At 46.9% G+C, this 13,405-nt stretch overlaps 1 protein-coding gene across 1 annotated transcript; it reads right to left on the minus strand.

The window, feature by feature from the left end:
- Window positions 1-4,785: 4,785 nt before the first annotated feature.
- On the minus strand, window positions 4,786-5,313 carry LOC138190354 (uncharacterized). The gene has a single exon (XM_069133136.1). The coding sequence runs from the start codon at window positions 5,311-5,313 to the stop codon at window positions 4,786-4,788; it is 528 nt and encodes a 175-aa protein (XP_068989237.1).
- Window positions 5,314-13,405: the final 8,092 nt, after the last annotated feature.

Genomic DNA, 13,405 nt, shown 5'->3' on the forward strand with positions numbered 1-13,405 from the left:
TGCTTCTAATTTTTCTGCTGCTTTTGCTTGTTTTGTGTGTGTTTGTGTTGATTGGTGCCGTGTTTCTCGTGTTTGATGTGTTTGTATGTATTCTTTGAGTGGTGTTGGTAGTTCTTGTAGTCTAGCTTGCATGTGGTAGTGTGTCTGTGGGTCGTCTATCAGTGACCATGTGTTTTTTCCATAATTTATTAGTATTCCAAATCTTATTAAGTCGCTGTTCCCAATGATACCTTGCGAGCCTAAGTTTGATATTAATCCGAAATTAATTTTTTTTGTTATGTTGCCGAGGCGTATTGGGAGTGTTACTGCTCCTTCCATCGTCACTTGTGTTCCGTTTCCCATTGTAGCTGTTCTGTCGGGCGTGTCGTCTATTGGTGTGTCTGTGTTGTGTAGTATTTGTATTACTTCTGCGCCTAGGTATGAGTGTGTTGCGCCTGTGTCTATTAATGCGTTGAACTCGTGACCGTGTATTTCGATTCTGATGTGGAATCTACTTTCAGTTCTGTTGTTATCTATTGTCGGTGCTACTGTCTCGGGTGTGTTTGTGTTGTTTGTGGTGCTGCCCTTTACCCTTGCTGGGTCAACCCTTACTCGTTTCCCTGGTTCTGTACCTGTGTGCATTGCCATCTGAGGTGTCCGGGTTGGTTGCAGTTAAAGCATCTGCGTGGTGTTGTGCCTGTGTTTGAGTTCGTTTGTGTTTGTTGCTGAGTGTAGTGTGGTGAGTTATAGGTGATTGCGGTGTATCGAGTTTGTTGCGTGTTTTGGTTTGTTTGGTTTCGTCGTATGTTGTCTGTGAGTGTCGGTGGTATATTTGGTGTTGGGAGTATTGCTGGGCGGGGTTGTGTTTGTGTGTACTTGTATGGGATGTATTGTGTGTGGTGTGTTTAATGTGTGTAGGTTTGTTGTGGGTGTGTGCAGTTGTTTAATATTGTTTGTCTTGTGTTCTCCCATTCGACGTTTGCTTCCCATTCTTTCGCGGCTATTTCCAGCTGGTCGAAGTTCGAGAAGTCGTATGGTTTTATGTATGCCTTGTATTCTATTTTCATGTTTCTGTATGCCAAGTCTAATTGTGTTCGTGGGTGGTATGGCGGTTTTAGTTGTGATAGTAGTGTTCTAAATTGTATTAGGAATTGTGTCATTTTTTCTGTTGGTCCTTGTACGTAGTTTTTGATTTTTTGTTTCAGTCTGTCCCTGTGTCGTATGTCTTGAAATGCGTGTGTAATGTCTCTTTCGAATTCTTCCAGTGTTCGCCATTTGCCTCTTTTTAATCTGTACCAGTTTTTTGCGTCACCTTCGAGTATCGGGCTGAGGTTGTTGATCAATTGTGCATTGTGTATTTCGTATCCCGTTTGGTAGTCGCGGAGATTTTGTAAAAATTCGTGTATGTTTTCGTTTGTATTTCCTGAGTATTTTATGTTCCATGTTTGTACTGTTCTTATTGCCATTGCTGGCTGATTCCAGTATGTACTGTTCGGGTTTGGTGTGTGGTTTAGGTGTGTCGTGTTTTAGTTGTTTGTGGGGTGTATTGACTGTGTGCTGTATAGGTGTGGATCTTCGTATTCGTTTCTGTCGCTTGGTAGTGCTCCGAGGTCTATTAGGTTCTGTATAAGTCGTGTGTTACGTGTGTTGGTGGCTAAAAATGTGTCTGTTTCCGTGAAGTGTCGGTTCGTTTGATTGTTTATTTCCGTGTTAGTTCGCGTGTGTGTATGTGTTGGGATTGTATTGTATGATTGTGTGGGGTTTGTTGGTTCTGGGCTTTCTTGTGGTTCGATTTGTGTACTATGTAAGTTGTGGGTATTCTGTATGATAGCTGCATCGATTATATTTATTGCGTTTGGTGAATTTATTGTGTGTCGTCTATTTATTTCCTGTGGTTGGGTCGGCGTTTGTCGGTCTCGTGTCGCGCGCGGCTCGCTCTGTGTCGAGTTGTTTTGGTTTCGTTCGGGTGTGTGTATGTCCATGTGTTCGCGCGCCAGGCCTTGCGGTTCCCTGTGTCCTTGGTCTGCCATTGTGTATATCGTGTTTGGTAGTGTGTGTGTTGAACTGTCTTTTTTCGAATTTTCGTGACTGTGTAGCTTTGTTTCGTGAGTCTATGTGTACTTTGTTAGCGTTCATTCTTGTGTTTTGTCTCTTAATTGTTCGGATTTGGGTTAAAAATGTGGGTAATTCACGTTGGGCGCCAATTTGTGACGGGTTTTGAGTCCGCACTAAATATGTGTGTTCGCTCTTTGATAGCTTGTAGTTCGACCGAACCGCGTGGAAGGTGTGAGTCGCTTGAAATCAAAGATGAGTTGTGGTGTTGAGTTTATTTATACCTATTATTTATTTCATTTACATATATACAGTTATTGGACTGGTTGCCAAGTAATACATGGGGTAGTTTTAGTGGTGAAACAATGTGGTGGAGGCTTCAGTGCAGATGTCGGTCGTCTAGGGGGTTCGGTTACAGTCCTGGGTGGCGGAGTGTATCTGCTCTCTGGTGAGCTGGGAGGCGTTGGGGGACGGCGGTTCTCAGCTGCTTTCACCGGAGACTCCCACTCGCTGTCTGTCGTCTGGGTGGCAATTGTCGCAAAAGAACGCTGCGGCTCAGGAAACGGTGATACGGGAGCTGGGATGCGCCGGTAATAGCTCGGAGAGGTTAGGCGTGCTCGGCGTACATCCCATAAGGAAAGAAGTACGGCTGGTGGTCTCGTCAGTGGTCGTGAGGGAACGTCAATTCGATGTAGAGTCCTAGGGACAGGCGGGTTGGATGCAGTTGTTCTTTGGTGTACACTGGCCGAAGCCAGATAAAAACGGTCCGTCATACAATGTCGTGTAGTCAGGTCTGTCGTGGAGTCAGTCAGCTGTCGCAGAGTCAGTCACAGTCGTTGTAGCGTCGATGGGCTGGAACGGCGTCGTTGAAGCGTCAGAGTCAGTTGGGTGCTTTAGAAGAGTTGAACCCGAAGTGCCCTGCCGATCGGTCTGATCGGCCGTCTCTTATTCCAGCCTCGGTTGATCTTTGGCAGTGGGAGACCACGTTCGGCGATTACGCAACGCGCTCGGCTGCGTGGGTGGCGTGAGCGGCGTGCGTGACGTCACACTTTCTTCTGGGTCGCGTGATTGGAAAGTGTGCGAGGCTGGTTGCCTCGCGTGAGTTGGACGGCGCGCGACCAACGACTTGCGTTCACAATGTTGTTGTGAACAATGTGGAAGGGAGGAACAATTAGAGACGAGGCGAGAAAGTTAAGACTGAGTGAATAGGTAAAACTTTGTGTATGTATTTTTGAGGAGTGTAAACGTATTGAGATCGGGGGGGGGGGGGGAGGGAGTTGAGTCAAAACTGTAAAAGATCTGTACAAAGTGGTTGTAGACGTTAGCGGTGGCTGATCACGCCTCAGCCCTTAGCGTCACTTAATTCTAACTCGACGGTACGCGCGGGGGGGGGGGGGGGGGGTGTAGGGCGACGGGGAGTGTGAGGGAGGAAGGGTCGGTATTGCGGGGGAAGGAATGGGAGGAGGTGCAGATCGGCTGTAGATCGCAGGCTCACCTGGTGTCGTCGGTCGGTGTGGCTGGGTGGCGGTGTGGAGGGGGACGTCCTGCTTATCACTCCGTGTTTTCTCTCTCTCTCTCTCTCTCTCTCTCACTCTCTTTCTCTCTCTCTCTCTCTCTCTCTCTCTCTCTCTCTCTCTCTCTCTCTCTCTCTCTCTCTTTCTTTCTGGGGTTCGTGTTGGATCACGTCAGTCCTGGTGGCGAGACGTGGTCGTACTGCTGGTTGACGCTCGGCTCAGCCGAGCGTCGGTGGGCTTCGGGTAGCTTCGGGTGTTTCCCGACGGGCCGGGACTCATCCGTTCGACTCTTCCCCGCGGGTTTGGGGTTTGTTGTGACTTGCACTCTAGGTGCAACGTCACAAGGTACTTTGGCATGCCGGTTTTTCTCTCCATTGCCTCTAATATCGTGCTATGCCCCACCGCGTTGAAGGCGTTTTTGACGTCCTGAAGCGCCAACAAGCAGGGGGTAGCGAATCGACCTCTCCTCACATTCGCTTCTCGGGCGATGCTCACCACGTCATGTACAGCTTGTATATTAGACCTGCCCTTGTAACATGCACGGTCCTCCGGTACCCTGTCCTCGCAGGCTGAGATTCGGTGGCCGTACTGTTGACAGATCCAGCACGATCCGTACGGGGATCAGCCGCCGACCGTCGGTCGCGGGTACCTCGGTTTCACTGGCGAAATGGCCGCTGATGCTGGCCGGTAACCGTTTCTTACCGTTCGGGATGTGGACCTCTCCCGGGATCTGGAGCGCTCGGTTGGGGCGGGGGCCCGTTTCACTCCTAATACAGTTGGTGGGTCATCCGTAATTGTGACCCTCTTTACTCCGCGGGTTTGCGTGCTCGCCTCACGGGTCTCGCACTGCGTGGCCGGAACCTCCATCTGGATGGCGACCTCATTTCGCCCGAGACCATTCCCGGCCTGCGTACCTCTAGTGTGGTCGTCTGGGTGCGGGTGGATGATGGCCGACTGTCGCAGGGCCTTGTATCGCTCGGCTCGGTCCTCCTGGACTTCCAGGGCTGCGGTCGTGAGATCCAGCCAAAACTCCGGGAGTTCGCGGCGTAACTGCCATAGCAGCGGTTGATGGCGAGCCAGCCTGGCCCAGCCCCTGGGTTCTCCGGCATCCGAGTCCTCGAATCGGGTCTCCCCATCCAGCTCTCCTTCCGTGTCGCTGGAGTGAATGCTCATGCTGCTCCGGGTTGCGGTATAGGTAGGGATGCGGTATTAGAGATTGCGGTATCTGCGGAATCCAAGTCTAATGGTCACGATATGACTTGAAATACCCAATATGGGTTTTTCCAATCACTTTGTTACTAATGACGTCGCTGAGTTCAACAACTACAGGGGAGATGGTTCTGGTAATGCGATATGGCCCATGGAATCTCTTAGCCAGTTTGGCGCTGTAATTCTGAGCAGCCAAAGAAAGAGTGTGTTGGCGCTTCAATACTAGTTCTCCCACGGAGTACGGTTGGGTCCGGTGACGGCGATTGTAATAATTGGCTTGCGGTTCAAACGCGTCAGCCAGGTTTTCGGCGACCCATTCCCGTAACAGTTGGAGGCGTTCCATACGCTCCTTCCAGAGTTCGGGACTCTGTCTTTCCACTTGTACGTCGCCGCTGGTTATTCGCCGAAGGGAGTTTGTTGGAGCTGGTGTCCGACCGAGATTTAAGAACGCTGGACTCGTTTGGGCGGCAGTATGATGTGCGGTATTGTAAGCGAAGCGAAAATCGGGGAGGTGTAGGACCCAATCACGGTGTTCCTGCTCGAGGAAAGCGATGATCATGGTTTTAAGCACGCGGTTGACTCGTTATACGGGATTGGCTTGAGGGTGATACGGTGGCGTCGTCGCGTGGGTTACGTGGTAGGTATCGGCAAGTTCTTTTATCGATTTGTTCACAAATTCGGTACCATTGTCAGTCAGTAGTACTTGGGGAGTTCCCCAGCGCGATACGATTAAATCGGTGAAGGCGTCACTAATATTACGACCGGTAGCCTTGCGCAAAAGGCAGATTTCAATCCACTTCGTGAACAGGTCCTGGAAGACAAGGAGATAGGCGTAGCCCGAACGACTAGGAGGAAGGGACCCATTATGTCGGCGGTGACTACTGTCCACGGTTGTTCGATGACCCTATGTCCCATTAAACCTGCTGGGACCCGTTGGTCAACCTTGCTTCGTTGGCAGGCGTCACAACGCTTAAGGTGTTGGACCACGTCGTGATACGTGTTAAGCCAATAGTATGCGAGAGCTAATCTGCGATAAGACTTGTCGACACCTAGGTGACCGTCTTGGGGGTCATTATGTGCTTCTCGTAAGGCGCGAGAATAAAGATCTGCGGGTAGGACTAGTTTCCACGCATCTAGATCTTGAACTGGGGTACCGATCATTGAGTCTTCGCGATAAAAGTGAAGTTTGTCCCCGTCCACTTTCCAACGCGGAAATTTCTTAGGTTGCGATATTACTTCGGCTTTACGACGATCGTACCAGGAGTCATCCGATGGTATTATAACGGCGGCTACTTCGAGAATGCGGGATAGTGCGTCAGGAACTACGTTTAGTGCGCCTTTACGGTGGACGATTTCGAAATCATAACTAAGTAACTCGAGAGCCCAACGGGCCAATCTTCCCGTGGGGTTCTTGAGATGATGGAGCCATCTTAGACTGTCATGATCGGTAATGACGGTAAAATGGTAGCCCTCAATATAAGCACGATATTTTTGTATGGCCCATAACACGGCGAGACATTCCAGTTCGGTCACTGAATATTTTCTTTCGGCGTCCGATAGGGTCCGACTGACATACGTGATAACGCGCTCCGCGCCATCTTGGGTCTGGGTTAATACTGCCCCGATTCCGACATTACTAGTATCCGTGTGTAAAACAAAAGGTACTTCAAAATTCGGGTAGGCTAAGGTTGGTGCGGTAGTTGAATGGGTTCGAATTTCATCGAATGCGGTATTTTGTTCCTGATCCCAAATCCAGTTCTGAGATTTGTTTAAGAGCCTAGTTAACGGTTCGGGAATTGAAGCAAACTTGGGAATAAAGCGACGATACCAAGATGCCATTCCTAGAAAGCGTCGGACTAATTCGACGTTAGTCGGTACTGGATAATTAACTACAGGTGAAACTTTATCCGGGTCCATTTGTAAGCCGTGTTCATTTACAAGAACGCCGAGGTACTTGACCTCCGAGCGACAAAACTTACTCTTGTCAGGGTTGACTGTTAATCCCGCGGAATGAATGACGTGTAAGACATGTTTGAGCCAGTGAAGGTGCTCGTCAGAAGTTTTAGTAGCTGTTATTATATCATCCAGGTACGAAACGCATGTGGATCCATATCCGGCCCTATTAATTTATCTAATAGTCTCTGGAACGTGGCTGGCGCTCCGGTTAGACCGAAAGGCATCCTAGTGGAATGAAATAAGCCTTTTCCGGGGACTGTGAATGCGGTAATTTCACGGCTGTCTTCGGTTAGCGGAATTTGATAGTACGCCTGGCTAATGTCGATGGTCGAGATATAGCGGGCTGAACGAAGCTTGTCTAGGACACTGTCCATTCTAGGCAGAGGGTACGCGTCTTTCTTAGATACCTGATTGACTTTGCGGAAATCTATGCAGAAGCGATAAGAACCATTTGGCTTCTTTACCATTACTATGGGGCTAGCCCATGCGCTATGAGAGGGTTCGATGATGCCGGCTGCTAGCATTTTGCCTACCTCTTTGTCTATGGCCTCCTGTATCTTAGGCGATACGCGGTAAGATCTCTGGCGGATCGCGAGGGCGTTCCCTACGTCAATTCGATGGGAAGTGAGATTAGTTACTCCAATGTGTTCAGGCATAGGCGGTATTTCGGACTTCATAAAGGCCTTCAATTTAAGATTTTGTTGTTCCGATAAGGTGACTAAACCGTTGCAAAAAGGGTTGGAAGCTACGCGTGGATCATTATTGAATGTATAAATACGTTTGGGGTCATCCTGGAAACGCCAGGTCAATGCGGCAAAATTCACTACGATTCCAAATACCCGAATGAAGTCTAACCCAATGATGCAAGGGTAGCTAAGACTGGGCACTAGACGAGCGGGAATATTATGATACACCCCTCGTAGCATGACCGGTAAGTCCACTTTACCGGTAATCTGTGCCTCCTGTCCGGCGGCCATTTTGACCGGACCTAAGCGGGACGGTAAAATTGGAAGCTTCAAGGCGGTAACTAGTGTAGTATAATGATAATAATAGGTTTGATGCTATTAACTTTACTAAAGAAAGATTTGCAGTATGACGGCAGGTTTGAATTTTATAGAAGTATTTCTTTATTATGACAAAGTGACAAGTACATCTTTACAGTAGTCCCGATGGTTTTAGACTGACTTTTTCTTAGCTATTAGGTACATGCAGGGCCTCTTGGCCTTTTCTCACTCCCACCCTCATACCCTTACTTATACTTTGTACTCCATACTTCATACCTGGCTCTCTCTCTCGCTCTCACACGACTCGTACTTTAGTGACCGAGACTCACCAACTAGCCACGTTTCCTCATCTGGCAACAGCATGTTGGATAGCCTTTGTCACAACATAATCCTTAAATTTACGACACTTAAAAATAAACACAATCTTATCTTTATTTTAAAATATAAACTTAACATAGAGAATATTCTTTACTCCTACACTAGCGATATAGCCTCTTGGCCAAGAAAGGTGCGAGAAGAGCCACAATCAAATAGTGCGGCTACTGGTTGCGATAAGATTTCGAAGTTGAGAAACAATAGCGGATTTCTAGCGTACGCTTGGATCGGATTACAAAAATCTAACGATTCGGATGACGGAGGGGTTTCCGCAGTTCCCCGTTCGTGCGGCTCCATCACTGGTTTCCCGCACATTGGTTCGGGCATGTCACCTTAGTGTATCCTACTTTGCCACACCGAAAACAGTATAGACCGGTCGCGGGTTCGGGACAATTTGCATATCGGTGACCGGGTTTTCTGCACTGGTAACAGATTAGCGTATGTCTCGGACTTGGCAGAAAAGGGTTGCCAGGGACCTCAGGAAAGTGATTCGCGATGTTCGCGGTATCCGTCTGAGCCGTGGTAGCGGTAGGAGTGGTTGGCGCACTGTTGTCGTTTCGACTATTGAATCGCGGTGCCTTACTACGTGGCTGGGCACTTCGACCGTTGGGTCTATTACCCTGTGTGCCACGATTAAGTGTCGATTGAGCGAATTGGGTCGCGTTGGCCAGTTCCGTCTCGGGTTCCGGGCCTTCCTCGAAAAAGTTGAGTGCTACGAAATTATGGCGAGAAGGCCTTGGTTTTCTCTGCCCGCGGTAAGCTAATTCGGGTAGTACCGATCGTTCCGGGGTTGGCGGTGCTTGGTAATTATTTGCGACTCGGAAGCTGATTTCTATTCGGCTAGCAAGGTCCTCTAACTTATCAAGGTCCCGTAGTTCGTCCCGTCGAATTAAAATCTGTAATCGCGGTACTAAATTGCGGTATGCGTAATCTAATTGTTTAGCTTCCCCCCACGCGGGTCTCAATCTATCGAAATACGCCCTCATATATGTTTAATAATCGGAAACTGACTCGAATTCACCCTGGGTTCGTCTACGAATTTCCTCCCTCAAGGCGAACTGTAACTCGGGATTGACAAACCTACGACGCCACGCGGCTTTAAACTCTGCGAAAGAACGCCACGTTTCGCGTTTGTTGCGGAACCAATAAATTGCGACACCTGACAAAAAGAAGGGGATGCTATTCAAAATATCCTCGTCGCGAATGTTAATGAGTGATCGACCCTCGTCTATACGTGCGAGAAATGCTTCGGCGTCCTCGTTACGCGCTCCTGAAAACTTGAGGTTCCATTTTCTCATAACTTCGTATGCTGCTAACGCTGTCGATCTAGACGGTGATGTTAAGTAGCTATTCGCGCTCGGTCGCGGGAAGTTATACTGGCTGTCTTTGAAACCTTGGTTGCAGAAGGCAGGTCTCCGCAGCGGCGGTGCGTCGCGATATTTTTACGGTGGAGAATTCCCTGTGCGGTAGTCAAATGGTTGCGGATTCGCCGGGTTATACTCCTGTGATCTCAAGGGCGGTTGCTGATCGGGTGCCGGTTTAGCCGGTGCGTTATTGCCGGGAAGGAATTCTGGTGGTATATTTCGCGGGCTAATTCGGCTAGGTTGCGGTTCCGGTGGTTGTTTCCGAATCGCGCTGGTTGCTGAAGTATCGGAGTTACTGTTCGAAGGCCGTATTACGTCACGAATTTCGTCATCGGTGCAAGACGCGGGATTAACCGGTTGCGTTTGTGTAGATAACGTCACGTCGTCGCTGTCGTCTATTGGTGTAGTTATATTAGCGTCGTCGAGAGTAGGGGGGTCGCCCATGCCTAGGCCGTATTGTTTGCAATAATTTGTCAACCGTTGACGACGGACTGGCAATATACCTGTTATTGATAACGAGCGTCCTTCTAATTCAGTGTTCCACTCGGCGTCGGTCAAGAAGTCTACCCACGCCTTGGCGGACGTGTGTATTGACATAAGAAATGTGTACCAGCGATAGGTGAGCCGAAGAAAAAAAGAAATTGCGATATTGACGGATTATTGAATCGGTTAAGCTAGCGTGACCCTATAAAGCCGGAAACCGCGATATAAACAACAATATTGCCCTACCCAAGCCAAAGGTTTCACAATAATTTTGTCGCGCAAGAAGGTCAATATGGTAATCTTGTTGAAGAAATCAAAACACAGCGATCTAACGAATCAATAACAATTTTGATTACAACAGACGATCACCCCTGCCATACACTAGACTGAGTAGTTTATAAGGTCAAAATGTTTATGTCGTATCAGATTATCCCTGAGTTTTTCCGTTGTTATTATTCAAGAGGTACGTCGGTTAACCTGTGCGATATCCAAGTGTTTTTATGCTCGCGATATTTATGGCAGTTAGGCTGTGCGATATTTAAATATTGTTCGAATTTGCGCTATTGATGGCGGTTAAGCCGTGCGATATTTAAACGGTTTCAAATTTTCGATATTTTTAATTTAGCGATATCTATGCTGTATTCGGTCGCGATATGGAATTCTAATATTCAAAATTTGGTTTATATCCAATCTCGGTTGCGGTAATCAATTATTTTAAATTTGCTGCTCAATTGTCTGAGTTCCTCGCAATTTTATCAATTTTTGGGGTTTCTGGGGTTCGTGTTCGGTCTCTTACTTTTCTCGGGTGCTTTGACAGTATACGATAAAATTTGCTTTCACCATTGAATAAGATACTCCCTCTTTATTGGCGTGGCCCCACGTTGTGCGCCATTTTGTAACCATAAAATTTTTCGCGAGTGTTAGAACAAAGAAATGAGATAATTGGTTCCCTACGGCGCAGTCACTAATCTGAATAATTAGATATAGAGAGATAATGAAAGAGAAAGATACGATTGTTGGGCGCCAGACGCACATGCGTCAAAAAATAGATAATTAGAGAAAAAGATAAAGGTTAAGGTAAAGGTAATAGATAAAGGTAAGGTCAGGTTCTACGACGGTTTTGCACAGCTTGCTTAGTATAGACAAGGTAATGGTAGAGGGGAGGGGTTGAATCCAATAGATAAAATAAGAAATAGGTGAAGCAGAAATAGTATCGAATATATTAGTTGAGAAGCGATAAATTTTAATAACAAGCAAATAACTGAAGAGATTGAGATACAATTAAGATAGATGCGATAATTAAAAATATTTATAGCCAGAGAAAAGTTAAGCGAGAGATTCAACAAATAACGGAACGTTTTCCGAATAAGCGTGAGAGATGCGTAGGCTCGCGATACTTTGATTCAAGGTAATGATTAACACGGTATTATAATGAATATGCGGAACAGAAAAAGATATACGGTACTTAAGTTAAGCATTGATCAAGTAAACCATAAAATCTGACAAGCGATTATAAGACACATGTAAGGTACAGAAATCGTAATAGTTATCACATTACCAGAATTATCAGCGATATAACAGAGGCAGGGAATTACACGGTAAATTCAAGGAAACAGGCCAAATAGAGAATTATTGTAAGATACAGAAAATGACAAATAATACGTAGTCTCTAGTTTGCGGTAATTGCGAGAGAAAGAGAGATAATATTCGGTACGTTAAAAGATAATTTAAGATAAGACAAATAATATTCAAGAGAATTAATATGCAATATACGACAAACCAAAGAGACTACGGACAACTACGATCAGCGATATTAGCGAAGAAAATAATGAAAAAGATGTTATGCGATACGGCACAATACTCTAATGTCAAATGAACGACGAGCGGGACCACGCAGCGATGTAAGATCGCTCCCGCGGTACACTCACTGAGATACGATAATCGAAGGTAATAGGTAAAGAAACAGATATGAATTAATCAAAGAAAGTATAGCGAAATAGTAATGTTCAATAGCTAAGACAAAAGAATTGATCATTTAACGGAACGCGCTGCTATACAGCGGTATTAGGCATTTAGACATTCTAGAAGAGAAAGATAATAAAATAAAGCGATAGTCACTAACAATGCATAAGTAATAATCAACCAGTCGCGAAGTTACTTGCAATAAGAAAGAGAAAGGGACAAGATAAGAGATAATAGAGAATAAGGTACGAGCCCAGGTGGCTCAAGCAGACCAACTGCAAGATAAAGAGAAAGAGAGAGATAAAGATACGATATATATTGCAAGTAAACTCGTGGCTTCACAAAATAGAAAAGGAACCTCACTTACGTAAAAAGAATATAGAGAAGGCACCGAAGATGCGGTAACAAAAGCGAGAACTGAATCTATGATACGAGAGATACAAGAGATAGTAATAGCGGTACGATATAGCGATAGCACGTCTTCTTAGAGCGATAACTGAACATAGAGTGACGAGACGAGCGATGATCCTGATTTTCGTCGAGCTGCTGTACCGTGATTCTTCCTCAAATGTGCGGTATTCTAATTGGACCAGTAGGTCGCGTAGGTCTGGTCTACGGATAGGCGGCGATAATCCCTCGCCGCTCGTTTTTCTTCTCCCTCGACGACAGGTATCGAGGTATCGGGACGTCGGAAGGTGGTCAGAGATGTTTTCCCTCAGCTGTGCGGTATCGTTGGTGAGAGGGGAGGTCGTACCGCTCATGTGTTGCGATATTGAGGTGTGCGACAATATTACGTCACCGATCTTTTGGACTTGCGACCGACTGTACTTCACTCCTTGCTTTTCTGGTACTCCCCGTTGTAGCTATTTCGTCGGCGCTGCATACCGGCCCTCGCTCATTGAAACCCCGATGCCGGAACGATCTGGTGGTGATGGCCCTCAACCCGGATCCCCACACTATATCCACCAGATCCACGTGGTCAGCATATCATAGCCTATTCCACGCCACAGTCCTTCGATAGGACGGTTCGTGAAGAGAAAACCGTCCTCTATTTGATAGACAACGACTTAGTAGGTGTCATGGTCGGTTCAGCTCCAGGCTGATAAGTATCGTCGACGGGAGGCTTTGTTGTGTTTTTGACGCACAGCCCTGTACGCCGCCTGACGATGTATCCGAGCGGTAGAAGCATTCATTCGTGGTTTGGCTCCTGGCCGATAAGTCTTAAATAGTCGGAGGTACTGCTTGTGCATCACGCGCGACCCTGTTCGACAACTAGATAGGCATCCATCGGGAGTGGTTTCAGCGGTATTCGTTCGTCTGTAGTCAGTGGTGGTCGATGTTGAGCTGGTACGTGACCCCTGTCTGGCAGTGTCCTGGTATCTTGACGCGAAGGTCTCGTAGATGGTTTTCGTAGAGCGTTACAGAATTAGAAAATAGCATAAAATTAACTTAGTAAAGAGAATTTCACTTAAAGATAATTAGTCGTTCATTTTTGGAGTATTGGCCT

Source organism: Neodiprion pinetum, chromosome 2 (assembly GCF_021155775.2).
Source record: "Neodiprion pinetum isolate iyNeoPine1 chromosome 2, iyNeoPine1.2, whole genome shotgun sequence".
NCBI classification, from domain to species: Eukaryota; Metazoa; Arthropoda; class Insecta; order Hymenoptera; family Diprionidae; genus Neodiprion; species Neodiprion pinetum.

Coding starts and splice junctions, on each gene's coding strand:
- LOC138190354 (XM_069133136.1), bottom strand. CDS start 5,313: ATGATCATCGCTTTCCTCGAGCAGGAACACCGTGATTGGGTCCTACAC.